Source organism: Sylvia atricapilla, chromosome 7, assembly GCF_009819655.1.
Source record: "Sylvia atricapilla isolate bSylAtr1 chromosome 7, bSylAtr1.pri, whole genome shotgun sequence".
NCBI lineage: Eukaryota > Metazoa > Chordata > Aves > Passeriformes > Sylviidae > Sylvia > Sylvia atricapilla.
Genome location: NC_089146.1, coordinates 19,231,893 through 19,248,864, shown reverse-complemented (window position 1 = coordinate 19,248,864; position 16,972 = coordinate 19,231,893). Strand labels below are relative to the sequence as shown.

The 16,972-nt window shown below is 36.8% G+C and overlaps 1 protein-coding gene across 1 annotated transcript in view; it reads right to left on the bottom strand.

The window, feature by feature from the left end:
- Positions 1–16,972, bottom strand: part of LRP2 (LDL receptor related protein 2) — a 97,826-nt gene that overhangs the window by 11,175 nt on the left and 69,679 nt on the right. Inside the window, exons 54-67 of the mRNA XM_066323258.1 lie at positions 16,300–16,496; positions 14,467–14,712; positions 13,664–13,792; positions 13,387–13,506; positions 12,677–12,793; positions 12,289–12,405; positions 10,780–10,917; positions 9,923–10,045; positions 8,843–8,971; positions 6,603–6,734; positions 5,253–5,384; positions 3,437–3,580; positions 2,489–2,654; positions 431–559 (exon numbers count right to left, since the gene is read on the bottom strand). Of these exons, the coding sequence (XP_066179355.1) occupies positions 431–559; positions 2,489–2,654; positions 3,437–3,580; positions 5,253–5,384; positions 6,603–6,734; positions 8,843–8,971; positions 9,923–10,045; positions 10,780–10,917; positions 12,289–12,405; positions 12,677–12,793; positions 13,387–13,506; positions 13,664–13,792; positions 14,467–14,712; positions 16,300–16,496 (2,019 nt within the window). The remainder of the gene's footprint in view (positions 1–430; positions 560–2,488; positions 2,655–3,436; positions 3,581–5,252; positions 5,385–6,602; positions 6,735–8,842; positions 8,972–9,922; positions 10,046–10,779; positions 10,918–12,288; positions 12,406–12,676; positions 12,794–13,386; positions 13,507–13,663; positions 13,793–14,466; positions 14,713–16,299; positions 16,497–16,972) is intronic.

Here is a 16,972-nt window from a genome sequence, read left to right as displayed (position 1 = left end):
TGTACTCCACCTGAGAGAAGCACATATCGTGATATCTCATGATCTCCCATTTAGTCCAAATTGCAGCAAGCCCAGCTGTTGAACGTACAAGTGCATTTACATTGCTTTTCCCCATGGAGACTTTCCTGCTTGAAGCTGGTGAAGAGACATTCCCATCTACTTCCCTGTTTCGGTAGTAACAGAGAAATTTGGTGGGAGCATAATAATGTAGAAAAGAGAATTTTTTTTGAACCATCTGGCCTTGTAACCAACACAGGCATCCATGTTAAATCTAATCCTAAAATGATTTGCCATGCTCACAAACTTTGCAATGTTAGTAAAATGAAGTTCCCAAAAACATTCCTTTAGTCTTTCCTGAAAAATTAACCACTGTGGGTTTTTTTGGTTTTGAATAGCATTGAAATAATTGTGATAAGTCTTGCATACTCACCCACGTTTTGGATTGACAGCAATAGCTGCTGGTTGATCCAGCTGAGTAAAAATAAGCCATTTTCTGTACCGTCCATCTAATTTTGCCACCTCTATGCGGTTAGTCCCTGCATCAGTCCAGTAAAGATGTCTGAATTACATAAAACACAAAAAATTCCAAAAGTAAATAGTTTACACTTGAAAGAGGAATAAAATAAAGAAGAAACACCCTATCAAACTTGAACGAAATTAATATAATGAACCTGTGTTGATGACTGAACTTGTCTAGAATATACAGACCCTAAATGTACATAAGTTTCACAAACGTGATCTGTTGGCTCACTCTTTTTTTCCTCTGAAAAACTTTCTGCAGCTACCCCTGGTCCCTGTCAAATAATCTTCATTGAAGGGCTACTGAAAACTTTCCTTGTTACTTTTAAGCAGCCGAAGTGGCTAATAACCATCTTTAAAGACTCTGTTTTCCAGAAGACTATGAGGTTCATTACAAGTAAAAATTCATTTACCATGTAATTTATACAGCAGCTCTGGAGATATCCAGCTTATTAGTTCACAGCTCCTCTCTAGACTTTTGTCTTCTGACAGAGATATTAATGAAAAAATTGTTCCCATATCAGATGAAAATGCTTTTAGTCCTAATAAACAGGGTGTTCAGTCTACTCTTCCTTGAATTTTGTTTATCTTTATCATCATGCCTTTATAATTTTTTGACCTTAGATAATAAACAGACTCATAAATATGCACTCATTAATCACACAGTGTCTTCTGCTTGAATAAATCATTTATCTCCTAGCTGGCCTGAGAATGTGAAAAAATATTGTAATTTCTATTTGGCAGATGAGAAGCAAGACTAAGTGTCTCAAACCATGTGTAACATTTTATATAATGTGCAGATAATTAAATGTGGTTTTTAAAAATACATTTCAATATTGTTCTGAAATCAGCACAGCACTATGTTTGAAGTGCTGAAGTAGCTCACTAAGATGAAGCTGAGGCCTTGCCAGGATGCTTGTGATATATATCCTGGATGCTTGCCCTCATGACCATATGAATTTGTGAACAGAATCCAGACACTCCCTTTTGCCTTCAGAGACATTTTGTTTTCTAGATGCCTCCAGTTCATGAAGCAAACAGCAAAACAACCTGAGGGCTAGCCCAGACCCTAATATATCTATGTCTAAACTGCTGGAAGAAAAGATACAATTTTTCTTTCTCATCACTTTGTATCCAAAATCTGGCAATAGCATTCAGAATGTTGATTAATCTCTGTAACTCCAGTCCATTCAGCTTCAAACAGAATCCAGACAACATTTCACAGTGTTCATCTACATACATCAGGTTTTTCTCAACATTATACCACATGAACTACAGCTATGCCTGTCCACTATGTCCTTTAACAGTTATATTACAGGATGAAATGACACCATAAACATCAGAGGCAAACTCCCAAGAGTCAGGCCCAACTTTGTCCCAGATTTTCACCAAGGTAGTAAACATAAGGAGTGATCTCATGATTTCCATGATTAAGTTAAAAAAATTACCATGTTTTAGGCTAAAAATCCACAGTCAGCAAAAGGGAGAAAAACCTCTGAAACACAATTACAAAAATGTAACCATTTTCTGAGAAAATATATCCATTCATCACACTTCTGCTTTGGGATTGCTCATACAGCACAGGATTGGTAAGGAACGAGCAAAGGTGAAATTCCATTGTGAGTTGGGGACTTTTCCTGCCAACAGCAGAGAAAGCCTGTTCCCTGGAGCATACCTAAATCGTTGAAGAAGAATCCATCTGACATGAAGGCTCGTGTATTATCACTTTACTGATGCACAGCTGATCTGCCACTCGCACAGAATATGTGATGCCGTCAGCCACATGCACATCTACTAACCTGCTGTCTGCACAAGGACAGCTTACTACAATGTTCTGAACTACCTTCAGACTAGACATATTCAGAGACAATCCATAAGGAAGAAAAAAGTGGATTTTGCACAGCCTGATCAAATTCACAAACTGAGACATTCAAGGTACAGCATTCTTCTAGCCTTTCAGTGTACTTACCTTCCAACCCAGTCAACAGCTAACCCATCAGGACTAACTATGTATTTGAGATTCAAGTCAACTTCCTTTGTTGGATTGTTCCTACTGCTGTCAAATGTGGGGAGATAAGCACGTTTGATAGCTCCAAACTCAGAACCCTGTCCCAGAATGCTGAAGTACACAATACCTTAAAAAAAAAAATGAGAAATGTCTAGTTAATTACATATTTGTTGAAAATTGTAATTTTTCTGAGGCTCTTGTGTGAAGTTACCAGCCCCATTTATTTATGAATAAGGCAAGAGTTGTCTGTTTAGCTTAATTGCATTGTATTAGTGTGTAAATTCTAAAGTCATCCATCATATGCAAGATACACATCAAAAGTAATTTTGAGCTAGATCATCAAGAAATGTATATGACATTTTTCAAGAGCAGAGCATCTTAGCTCTGAAACCTTTTCACATGATTTTGAGAGTAATTTAAACTTTCATAACCCTAAGGAGTAAGTATGGCCCAGGACAGTGGCCCTGTGGAAATAGCAAAAAAACGGGAACTGGAAGGAAGGAGTAAAAGTTATACAGTTAACACAGGGATCTCTTGGCCATTCCTGCTTAGTAAAAGGATTAGTTCTTGCAAGACTTGAGCCAGGTTTGGGAAATGGAGAGGCAGAAGAAAAAGAAAGGTTTCATTAATAACAGTCTTCTACTGCAGCATAATCCCAAAGAGACACAACTCTACAGCTAAACTCACACTAAAATGAAAGGAAAACCAGAAATCTAGCTAAACTAAATTAAAGCATTAAAAGAAACTACACTGATGTTGGAGAATGACTAGAGGAGAAGGGCACATTCAGCTGAGACCTGGCCAGTCGATCTAATTTGATTTTGCTTTCCAGTGTAAATTAAACACCCATGCTGCAGAAATGCATCTTTTAAAACCAGCTGTTGCATGGTTGAGTGCTGGCATACTCACTCAGGCCTATCCCTTCAGGGTCCCAGTCATAATCCAGAGCTTGGATGCGCTCCTGGTTATCAATATAGTCAGAGTATTGTTCTGATGAGATATTGTACCTTCGAATCCGCACATTATCTGGCAGCAGTAACAATGGAGGATTACCTGGGAAACAATCATGAATTTATTTTCATGTATTTCTCATTTTAGAAAAAGCAGATGAAAGTCACTTCTAATTAAAACTAAAAGGGATTTTCACAAGTTGTATCTGTACAAGAAGCAGAGAGAATGTAGGGCCACTTCTAAAGCTTCAGAGCTATTCACTCAAACTTCATGGCTTTGCAAAATTCCTAGAAATTTAAATGCTTGACATTGTGGATAGTATTATACCTTTCACCATAGGTCTTGTGCAGACATAATTCCTTAAAAATTCTTAAACATTACATTGTTGGCATATCATCACATCTCAAAACCAGAGTGCAATTACACAGTACATGGTTCCACTTTCCCACTCAAAGTACAGCAAACTTTTTTTTTTTTTTTTTGAAAGCACAAATAAATTGCCGGTCCCTTAAGCCACGACATGTCCAAGTTCTACCTTAAAGTTTTTAAATTCTAATATCTCCATATTCAGATGAATGTTCTCCTGACCACAGTTTAATTTTGGGTTGGCCTAACAACATCCCACCAGCACCTGGCTCTCATTTTTGAGGGCTGTGAGATTGTGCTACAAAGCAGGGCGGAGTTTTGGGTATACATAGAAATAGAACTTAGGCATAATGAATTACATTGTTACCACCTACAATTATATTATCTTCTATCACAGCCTTCAACACTTTGTTGTGTCCAGATGCTTCTGGAACAAAGCCTGTGAAGAAGGGCATCAAAGAACTGGATTTCCATCACAGGTACAAACAGGCAGCCAGGCAGAAACCGAAATGTAAACGTCTTTTTGCATTTCCAGCCTAATGCTCAGCAATAAATATTTGCTGAACTAGGCCCCTGGATGGGTAACCCAGAGACCTCATTTTCTTGTAGCATTTTTCATATTGCAAATAATTTTTAGGTTTCAAAACCTCCAGTAGCATCTAGGTTTGGTCACAGGCATTCTATTCTGAAGATTCTACTATTTGACTAGGCACACCATATTTCTAGCATTTATCCCTTAAAGCTGTTAAAGTGTTAACTACTTTTCTAGATACAGTACTGTTTTTCTTTTTTTATATAATGCTGCTCCATCATCACTTTATTCTATTTTCTTCACCTCTTTATTTTTATTATTATTGATCTATTACCATTATTTTCTGAGCCAACTCTGCCTTTTCAAGGACTGCCACACACAGTAGTCACTGCACTGAGGTATGATAAAAAGCCAGTGACTGATCTGAAACATTGGCCAAAGTCCTTCTGTTTGTGTGCATCAGTCCATGAACAATGAATGGCAACCTGTCATAAAAAATGTCTTTGATTTATTCCAGTTTAATGCAGCTTTTTTCTGATGCATTATTATGTTGAAATAATCTAAACTTCAGGAACAGGCAACATTCATTTCCTTCTGATGACAACCATAGGAAACTGTTTTTTGTTTGCAGAAAACTTTAGGAAAAACGAATGCAGGCATCAGGGTATCATTTCTAATGTTTGCAACTGGAAGCAGAGATGAGAACTTTCATTCCTGATTACAGAATAAGTGAAATACACAGACAGTATTATCTTACAGAATGAGGTTTGGGTTTCATTATCCTCTTCTTACAAAAGAGAGGATTACATTCATTAAGTTGCTATATTGCACTTGCTCTTTACAGGTGGTAATCAATCTCACTGTTGGTTAACATACCATCAGCTGCACACTGTTTCCCTTGTTGATCACCCACAGACCTGAAGCCATCTGCACAGAAACATTCATAGCTTCCTTTGGAATTCTTGCAGTCCTGGGTGCATGTTCCAAAGATCTCACACTCATTGATATCTAGACACAAGAAGAGAAAAGATTCTTAAAACTTGATTTCTTTCTTGTTTAGTCTTTAGGAGTCTCAGGGGTAACCTCATGGCTCTTTACAATTCCCTGAAGGGAGGCTGTAGTGAGGTAGGAGCCGGTCTCTTTTGTGCTGCGTGCAGTGAGAGGAGCTGAGGAAATGGCCTTAAGATGAGAAAAGGGAAATTCAGATTAGATATTAGGAAAAAAAGTTTCACTCTTGGGGTGGTCAGGCATCAGAGTAGGTTGCCCAGGGAGGCAGTGGAGTCACCACTGCTGGAGGTGTTTCAGAGGCATCTGCTTCTGGTGCTGGGTGAGGCTTTTGTGGTTTAGGGGTTACAGTGGTAGTGCTGGGTTGATGCTTGACTGGAAATTTTCAAAGGCCTCTTCTGACCTTGATGATTCTATGCTGGTCATCTTTACTCCATGAAGTGGTAGGTTTGTGCCTTCCCCACATACTCTAAAATATTTATTTTCAGAGATGTACTTTTGATCATGTATTTTTGTGTTAAATCAATAAGGTAAGACAAAAGATGAGGCATGACTAAATGAGATGCAAGAAAAAAGCTTTCTTGAAATGCTGAAGCCAAGACACATAGTCCTCAGAAAAGGTATCAACTAGAAGGAAAGGGAGGGGTGTCCTTGGATCATGTTTAATAAAACTAAACAAATTGTCCGCAAGAGGTGGGAGAAACAAGCAGAAGGGTTCTCATCAAAACATACTGAAACACCAACTGGGAAGGTTCTACACTGCATGACCGGAAGTAATGGCCTTTGAGTAGACTCCTCACCACATTTTATCTGCATAAAACCCAAGGCGAAAATATGGCACAACACACCTTTACTGTAGATCTGTTTGAGAACAGAATGAGAGTATAACCTGCAGTAAACTTGTTTTCAATAAGGAAAAAAACCACATCAAATATCAATCCCTCAGATTGCAAAGGTATGACAAAACCTGTGTGCTGTAAAGCAAAAACATATCTACAGCCACCAAAAGCTTAAAAGAAGTCTTAACTGTGGAGCCAGTTTTTTGTTGAATGAGGCATACGTGTTAGAAAATATGATTCAGCAGCAGAACTTTTTAGGAAGCATCTGATGAATGTATAAAAATCCTGTTAGAATGTGAAAATGAGTGGCCACACTAGAACAATGAAGTGACAGGTCACTGAACATTTATCAGCAAGAAGACGTTCATAAGATTAAAAATACCTTCACAGGAGTTGCGATTACTTTCACTGGCCTTGTACCCTGGCCTACAGGAACAGATAAAGCCTCCTTCATTCAGGTTGGTACAGTTATGTTCACAGATATTTTCTGCACAAGTTCGCTCTGTTCCAGGATCTGAATGGGGGGGGAAAAAAAAAAAAAGGCAATTTATACAATTATAAGCAAAAAATGAAGTGATAAGGGGGATGCATAATATTATTGATCATTATTACAACTGAAAATAGTTTTCAGATAGATGAAGTTAGTTTCCTTTCCTTTTTTTCTAGCTAAAGTTAGAAGACAATGGTAACCACTGGTTAAGAGAGCTATCAACTAAAAAAGTAGTGAAGAGGGTCAGGAAAAGAGCCATAATCATTAAAGCTCACCTTCCTCAACACAAATTACATTCTACATTACCACAGATCTGCAGCAACTGCAGAATTTAAGAGATTTGACTCTAACTCCTAGCTTTGCCAACATAGGTCTTTCTTATCCATTGCTTTCTCATCAGCTGAATAATACTGTCAATTGATATAATGAATAGCACAGGCCCAACATTCTGAACATCTGGAAACTAGAGAGAAGATGACACATAGTTCATGCCAAACCTAATCTAAAGCCTACGGCAGTCAGTACAGGTCATCACACAGAATGCACTGCCCTTTAAAACATTCCTGTGATAGAAAAGCCAAGTCAGGAATAATAGTCAGTCTGTAACAGATAATGAAAATTACACACTTCTGAAAGTACATACAGAATTCTATTGGGTCATATATACTCTATATATGAGTAAGTACTTCTAAGAGTAGGCTTATTGGAAGAATATGAGGAAAAGATAGAGATGCATGGCAAAAATCTTACATTAAGCTAATTACCTCCTTTTTACATACACATTCCAGCGCTGATTAAATTAAGTTTAAACAGCTCAATTTCATATATGTGTAGAAGTATAAATTCATTGTACAAATACACACACAAATATTCTACTTTCATTATAGTGGGTATTTGATGTTGGGGAGGCTCCAAATGTTACCATCTGATCTGTAATCACATTTATCCCCAAAGACCAGAATGCAGACATCAGAAGGTGTCTGTTTCATAGCCTTTTTATACTTCTGTATTTTCAAGTCATTGCGTCAGGCTATAATTCCTAAAGACCATTGGGATGGTAGTTGAAACCGAGAAATCAGCTGCTTCAAAATGGACTACACTATAGGCTTCCAAGTTATTTGTGTTTTAAAGTCTGCTGGATTGCAAATCAGCAGTGTAGCATTTGGCCCACTTTCACTTGATGCTGTCACAGCCTGACAAATTGAAATTACAAGTGTATGCTCATATTATCACTCTGCAACTGTCTACATATTGACATAAAAAGTTAGGGGTTTGTTTCATTGGGTTTTTTTGAGATTCCATGGAATACCTCTCATCTCAAAGCTCAAGTTGAAGGTTTTTACATATAAATGGATGCTAATAAATCATAATAAATAGTTAATAAAAGCTGTATGGAGGATCTGAGAGGGCCGAGAGGCAAAGAACTAGTGGTCCTTAAAGAATTCTGTGGTCATGTCCATAAAAAGGAAAATAGAAGCAACTCAATACACTTTTATTTTTAACAGGCCTAGGGCAACATATATCAGTTCAGAGTCTGCCCATGAATAACTCCATAGGTTGGTCTATTGGAGTTATGGTTGAAATAGATGGATGCTCTTCCCTCTGTAAAGCAACCCATTTCAAAACAAGATCAAAACCAAGATCAAAGCTTTTTTTTTTTTTGGTGATGCATAAATACTTTAAACCCAAAAAAGACTGTATTCAGAGCACAAAATTTCACAGAATGATGGAATCATTGAGGTTGGAAAAGATCTTTAAGATCATCAGATTGTACTATAAACCAAACGCTGCCATAAAACCCATAAAACCATGGTAGCATAAACCCATAAGTAGCACATCTATGTGTTTTTGGAAGACATGTACACAGGAATGAAAACAGAAGAGAATTAAATCAAAATAAACTAAAATAATGAAAGAATGAAAAAGTAAATATTGTCCTCACTAACTGAATAATCCTAGAATAGGCTTATTAAAAAAACACAAGGAAATTCACACAGGCCAATTAAAAAATAATACTTCTTAGTATGCTATTCAAGAAAAAACATCCATTGCTTTCTTTTTTTTTTTTTTTTTCCAGAAAATTCTATTTCAACAGCATTGTAATTTTGTATTTTATTGCTATTATTACTTACTGCAGCCCATTTCATCAAAATGGTCTCCACAGTCATCGTAATTGTCACAGACATAATGTAAGGGAATGCAATTTCCATTACTGCACTTGAATTCTTCAGTTTTACAAGGTCTTGGTGTTGGCTCTCTACCTACAAGCAAGAAGAGAAATACTCCTCTGTCACAGATTAAACTACAAAGTACCATCAGACAGCACTATTCCCCATTGCTAATAGGGAAGCTGATGCATTTTGGTAAAACAGTGACAAGGCTATTTTGGAAGTCTGTATAAAGTTAAAACCATAACCAGGATGTAACATCCTGATTTCTAGTCACATCTCCATGAACTGAAAGAAGTCCTGCTATTTTATAAAAAAAAAACAGAAGGAAAATTCTTCATGTTAATAGCTGACTAAACTTTCTTTTCAATAGTGCAAACTTATTAATATCCTTCAACAATATACTTCATACACCTACTGCAGACTTCAAGAAATTATGGAAATATTAGTGAACTATTAACTTCTAGAATAATGTACAATAAAGCCAGGAAATAATATCATTAAGCAACCAAAAATATGATTAAACTTGGAAACGTACAGCACAGTTAGCAAGAACTATGTAAGATATCTGAGGGCAAAAAACTATTGAATATTAACAGAGCTTCTGCAGGGTCTGGGCTTAAATATCAAGACTGTTAATATGTGCTTAACAGTGCCTCAACTTCAGGAAGTATCTGTTTCTTTATTTTAAAAGTCCCAGCTGGCCACCCCATCCCATCCCAATTTTACTATACAGCCAAACTCTTTCTTACTCCTACTTTTAAGTGAAGTTCATAATAAAATTAACAAATGTAGCTGGTGCTCATAATAAAATACAGCACTGTTTTGAAAATCATGCTCTTTACTTTTCAGACAAATGTTTGCTGATTTTTCTACTTGTACAGAGAGCTACAAATACATAGTACCAATAACTATAGCTCAAATTATTTCATAGTGAGGTCCTGTTTTCATTATTTATGGTTAACTTGGACATCTCTTTGATATTAATAAATATTAAGCACATCAAAATTACTGAAGTTGATGTTCAATTTTGTGTAAACATACAGTGCTCCTCCTTCTCGTCACTTCCATCTCCACAGTCATCCTCCTGGTTGCACAGCTCATGACTGTATATACAGCGATTGTTTTCACACCGGAAACGGAATGGAGATTCACAAACAACATCCACTGAAAGCACAGAGGGCAATCAATCACACTTTGATACTTCAGGCCATTGGGTCACAAATTATTCATATCACTTTTCTCTGGGAACATTTATTTGTTTTGTATACTTCAAAAGGTGAGGAGGCATTCAGACAAAAATTATTTTCTGCACATTTTGGTGATTGTATGTTAGGATGTTACCCAATTTTTTTATCAGAAGATAGGACCTCATCTTTCACCAAAGACAAATTCTTCAACTACATACAACACTGAGGTTTTGAGGTTTGTTTATGAAGTAAACTGACTGGAAATCCAGCATGTTATTTAAATGCCTAACTGATAAAACCAGTTTAAGTAGCACCTCCAACACCCAATTATTAGACCTCAAGTCAGGAGTTCTCAGCCATATATACAAAAATGTCATGACAACACTAATAGCTTTGAAAGTTCAGCACCTGTGAAAATATACATTATTTGAATTAATCTTTCATTTCAATCTGACCTTTTTATTTTTGAAAACCAACTTGAAAATGTGAAATAGTGACCTTATATCTCTGATATGCTCCTCCCTACTTTCATATACACATATACAAACAACTGCAAAGCAGTGAGAGATATTGTCAGAGAATGAAGTGAACTTGCATATAAAGCCAAATTCTTAGCACTCATCCCAAACAATTACAATTTATTTTCTAACTGATGTATTATATGTAGAGATTAGGCGTATTTTTCATTTTAATATAATTCCTCTCTCTTACAGCAAAGGTGAAGTTCTTCATCAGAGTCATCTCCACAATCATTATCCCCATCACATTTCCAGTATGGCTGAATACAGACATGGTTTTTGCATTCAAACAGCATGGGTGGACAGTATGTACCATTAGGATACCGTGTTGCTGAAAGAAAGAAAAGTATGACATTTTCATTTACAATAAAAATTTATGTTTTCATGAAAAATATTCAGTCCAACACTGTATTATTTTTAAAAACATTTCTCTCCATAATAGGAGATATTCTATGAGATGCTTCAAAGACACACAGAAACAACAGACTGCAAGGACTGAAGACTTCTTCACAGCTACAAGTAATTAATTCAGGTTTAAATGAATAGTGAAATAACTTATGTTTGACAAGCTTTTGAAAATAAACAAATTAATTTAACAAATGCTACTTGAATTTGTTATTGACAAATCTAGTTCAATAAAAGAGATAATTAACCTCACTGGCACCAAATGTAAATGACTGAAGAAGCACATAAGATTTGTAATTCCAAAAGGACTCATGTTGGTATAGCAAAAAACTCCCACTCATATTCTGTGAAAGGAACTGAACTAAACCAAGAAAAACCAAAAATATTCTACCAACTTTTATAAATAAACCATACCCTTGCCCTTTTAATGGCTTCTCATACACTTTATTATCCATTTAAGAACAGTCAAATATTTTATAGCTCAGGTTCTGAAAGACAACTGCTGTGATGTATGTCCCAGGATGTGGTTACTATCAGAAAAATAAAGATAGTACTGTGCAGATGCCCTCTCTTACTTAAAGCACAGGTGTTTAAATAAAGTACATGAAAAGATGTACAGAACTGCCTTGACACCAACATGAAGGAAAGGAGTTCTCCCAAGTACTAAAGTCTGAAATCATGGAAACATGTAAGTCAGAACACATCAGTATCACCCAAAAAGCTGATGTCAGTCAATGCAAATAGGGCACAGATGGAGTATTTTCATTCCAGATGGGAACAATCCTTTCTGGGTAAACAGCTGAAGCTGTATATCCAGTCAAGCTACAGAATTTTTTTTCCACAGTAGACCAATATACCAAAGAAATGGAAAAGCATTGGAAAAGTATATTATTTCCTTGGGTTCACTGATACTTTAGGACACTTTACACTACTTTGAGAGTTATAAAAAAACTATCAAAAACCTTGTTAGAATCTGGTACAACTGAAACAGTTTGGAGCAGTGTTCATGAGATACTGAAAAATTTTAATTCAATCATGTGTATCTTCTCCTGGACTTGGTAAACACATTCATTTCCTACCATTAAGAATGTGTTTACAATCAGTGTAAGAGATGACAACCCATTGTTATATTAAAAAGCTGGTTCAAAATATTATGCTTATCCTGAATCTTTACTAGCATCACTGAGTGTTGCAGAATTCTATATCTCTAAGGAGTCATCTCACTTAAAATAAGTAAAAGTACAAATCTTTCTGAAAGTGAGCACAATAAGCACCAATTACAAAGCTCATAACTCACGACAAGTTGCTTCATCAGAGAAATCAAGGCAGTCTGCATTTCCATCACATCTGAAGCGCTCTGCAACACAGTGTCCACTCTCACACTGGAAATAACCTGGGTGGCAGGTTCTCAGCTCTGAAAAGATTCAGAAGTAACAGTTGAAATGTCTTCTTGTTCAAAGACAGATTAGCTTTTTACATTTTGAGAACAATTTTCTAAAAAACACTAGAAAATCCCAGATTATTAAAATTGTGGTATTCTCTTCTTTTAGTGGAGTGACTAAAGTGACATGGTGACCATTACTCCTTTAAAGATGCTTCCCATAAAAGAGCATTCTGCAGAATAATTTATCACATTAGAAACAATGGTGTGAACATGTAAGACATAGCATTCAGATAATACACACCACAGTCACGTTCATCTGAGTTGTCCTCACAGTCGTCATCGTGGTCGCAGATCCACCGGGAAGGAATGCAGCGCAGATTGTCACAACGGTATTCGCTTTCTGTGCACTCACGAGGACCTTCAGTAAAAATCAATGTACAAATATGAAAAGTTTCCCAGATGTACAGTTAAACATCCACACCTGCCTCATTTAACCAGACAAAAGTAATACAGGCTGATAAAGAGAGAAAATCTTTAAAATTAAATGATGTTAAAACAACATTCCCCCCAAGTACTCTTTAAATATGGCAGATATTCTATGTCCACCTTGACACAAAAAAAAGGAAATCATTGCAAACTTTGTTTCAACGCACCACTACCCAGCAGTTTTTAATACATATCAGAAAAAAAAATCCACTATCATTGTTTAAGAAACTATATAATACCACATTTGCACACAGGACAAAATTCAAATATCACTTCTCAGAGGAAAACAGGAATTTGTGTTATTGTGAGGACTGGATTGATCAGTGTTTTTAACTGTTTTTGCATTCTGTAAACAGAATGTATTCTTGTGATACTAGTGTGGTATTTCAGCAAATAAAAGACAGACTACTATATAAAACATAAAACAGCTGCATTTGAAAGCTTTCTGCCTTGTTTTCATACAAAATAGAAGGATATTTAAGTCCAAAGAAGGACTATATAATTACAAACAGAACAAGAACTCACTGCAGTTGTGTTCATCGGAGTTATCTCCACAGTCATCATCTCCATCACACTTCCAGCGCAGGGGGATACATCGATGATTGTCACAACGGAAATCTCCAAAAGGACTGCAAGTCATCTCCTCTGCAGCATAGAGAGTTTGCCAACAAAGCAACACATATTAGCACAGTCTTTGCCCAGATACATTATTACTGAAGGCTTTCAGAAAATCTGGGTGTTTGCAAATTGGAGAAATATTCTAGGCACAAAGTTATGTTGAAATGACCTTCTCCAAACTCACCACAGCCTTGTTCATCACTGTTGTCTCTACAGTCATCATTCCCATTGCACACTGCCCACAATGGTACACAACGGTAGTTGGTTCTACAGCTGAATTGTGTGTGATTGTCACATCGATAAGCTGGTCCCACTAGAAGAGGCAGATGTCAAAATTAATTGTGTTACTTAGCCATTAACTGCCCTCCTCGTTTTTCTGCCTCTCCTAACCTTTTATAACCTTCAGTCAATTATTTTGATTAAAAAGAGTTATCTGCTAATTTCAGCATTGTAAAAGACAAAGCATTAAATGTATCTGATTTTACTATCTTTTCCAGTCTATGCTGCTTGTATTCTGCATATACTACAAACCCATCACAGGATCAAATTGCACTCATTGTGTTTTTCCCTAAACTATTCAGAGCTGGTGACACTGGCAATAGCCCCAAACGTGGGAGGCAGAGGAGGCAGCTTGTTCAGATGGTAAAACTTGGTCAGAAGTCCTTGAAGCTGCCCATTGCTTCAGAGAGACACGCTAGAGCATATAGGAAAATCCTAGCATCAAGAAAGTCAGAGTGACTTTCTGCCAGTGCCAGTTTCTGATAACATGGCCAGCATAAATAAGCTTTCTCCCCTTCAAGAATAAGTAAATAGTAAATTACCACATAGTCTCTGTGTTTTCTAACACTCTTTACTACACAAAAGCAATTAGCTTGCAGAAAATACTCCTTTCCAATAAACTTTAAATCTCAGGAAAATTAAGTTATGTGGTTCACTCTGCTTTTAGTGCACTTTAATATAGGCATTTTGGTACAGCTGTGTGCTTACTGCATTCGTGGAATGGCTCATCAGAGTTATCACCACAATCATCATCCACATCACACTTCCAGGTCTGTGGGATGCAGCGGCCATTGTCACATTTAAATTGGCCTGGGGGACAGGTTCTACTGGCGCAGTGAACACTATCTTCATCCGAGTTGTCACCACAGTCATCCTCTCTGTCACACTGCCAGGCTTCTGGGATACATCGTTTATTGGCACACTGCCACTGATGAGTTTCACACTGGTGATTAGCTGAAAGAATACAGATCAGCTGTTAGGGTACTGAAACTTACAGAAATGATCTGCTGCTGTTTTATCAATTGAGCCCTCATGTTTACACCAACAGTTAAAAACAAAGCCAGAAAAAAATTTAAATAGTCACATATACTTGCCCAGTTAAAGTAGTTAAGGCACCCATTTTTAACATCACATGTTACATTTTCCCCAGGCATCTTCAGACAAGCTCACTAAAGCCCTACAGTTTTCTAGGAGCAAGACATATACTATCTTCTCCTAAAGCAGAGGGAAGTAAACCCAGCACTCAATATGATTGAGGCAGGTCTCCCACTCACCTCACAGAAGGGCTATTTTGATGTTTTGGCTCTGCCAATGCTATCAGCTTAGGTGTGTATTGCCTGATAAGCCTGTTTCTCTATGAATGAAAATGACACAAAACATAGCAGAAGACCATGCTAATATCAGGTGCACAACCTACAAATGTATAGCCTCTATTTCCAAAGGGCAAAGGACATAAAGCTGGTATCAGCAGTGCTGGCAAACTGGGGTAGCTCTGAAAACAGGAATTAACACATATCTCTACTTCCAGATTTTCTATGTCTCACTGTACTCCACTCTACTGCTTTCTTTTACATACACTGCCAAACTGTTCAAGAGAAAACCATGTATTATAATTTCTATTGATGTTCTGGACCAAAGGATTCTGTTCCCAATGACAAGATAATGAGTAAAATAAATTATATAGATCTAAACTGATTTTTATAGTATGTCCAGTATGTTAAAATCAGTGCATTACACAGCTGCCACATTTCTACTTTTTTAATTCCCCTGTGGCACATTTAAGATCTTAGCTATTTAAAACTCAGTTAAAATTGACATTTCATTTAATTCTGTCATTGTTAGAACCACTTTGGAATGGAAAGCAATGAAGCTATCAGTTATATAACCAAACTGCTTTCCCTTTTGCTTTATATTACTTGCTTGCAACTGCCAGAACTACATTACTTTCAAAAAGAGAACTAAGGATATGCTTTTTAAAATTAGACATGAGTATGTGGAATAGCACAGGTTTTTAGGGAGGTAACAATATTCCACAAGCATAATTATGCTGCATTTCTATAAGACTGCTATCACATACAGCTCTCCAAAACAAATCTTCCCATATGAACTGGATTTTGTGCACTGCAGAGGATGTAATAATTTTGTCCCATCACACAAAGTAGAATAGAGGGAAAATCAGCATACCTGTTAGACTGGTCTAGGCATTAGGAAGCCTTAGATTCCAATAATCACCATGGCTTTACTGAGAGCAAAACTAAGTGAGTCCTGTTTCTTATATTTTATACTTCATATGGTAATTTACCTCACGGCAAATCTGTCTTGAAGGTACAGAAACTGTTTATGTTTTGATATAGTACATTTTTCTCTCCTTTACCCTGCTTGCACTGAGGTGAATTGCTCCAGCAGGTGCAAGGCCAGAAAAGACTACATCTGTCTATCTCACCTTTTCATCTTTGAAAGGGGGATCACGATTATGAAATATACACGTTTATCGCATATTTTATACAGGCAAAACACTTTAATTTATTTGTTCGAACATACCACAAAGTACAGGATCTTCATCTGATCTGTCATGGCAATCTGGCTGGGTATTGCACAAGAAATGTGAACTCGTGCAGTTCCCATCATTACACTGGAACTGCCCCACAGGACAGTAGCGGTGCGGGCAGGTTGGGGGCTCGTCAGAGCCATCTCGACAGTCCCTCTGTCCGTCGCATTTCCACCAGATGGGAATACACCTACAAAGAGAAAACACAGTGTTCTTTGGTGAGGATATGGCTTTACAGATGTACAACCATCCTTTTACAGCACAAAAGATAGTCTTGTCTTAGAGTTATTTCTTGAAACATCCAAAACATCTTGAATTTTGTGTCTTCTATTTCATATGTTAAATGGTAATATGCCAGAATTACCGTCACCAGAAAGAGATGATAAGCAGGTGATATTGGTGGACCTCTAGAAGGAAGTTTAAGAAGACTAAAATAATAAAGATTTAATTTTTATGTTTATTTGCGGTAGTCCTCTCTCATACTTTTTAGATCAATCTCCAACTGGATTTTTAATGACGTAATATTTCAATAATTCACCCAAATTTTAGTACAAAAATTTCACTAAGGATTATCATTATAACACTGCTTCAAAAGGCAACCCTATAAGCACACCTGCCTCATAGGCTTCCGGGTGATACATCACTTCAAGGGCTCTTCTACCACCA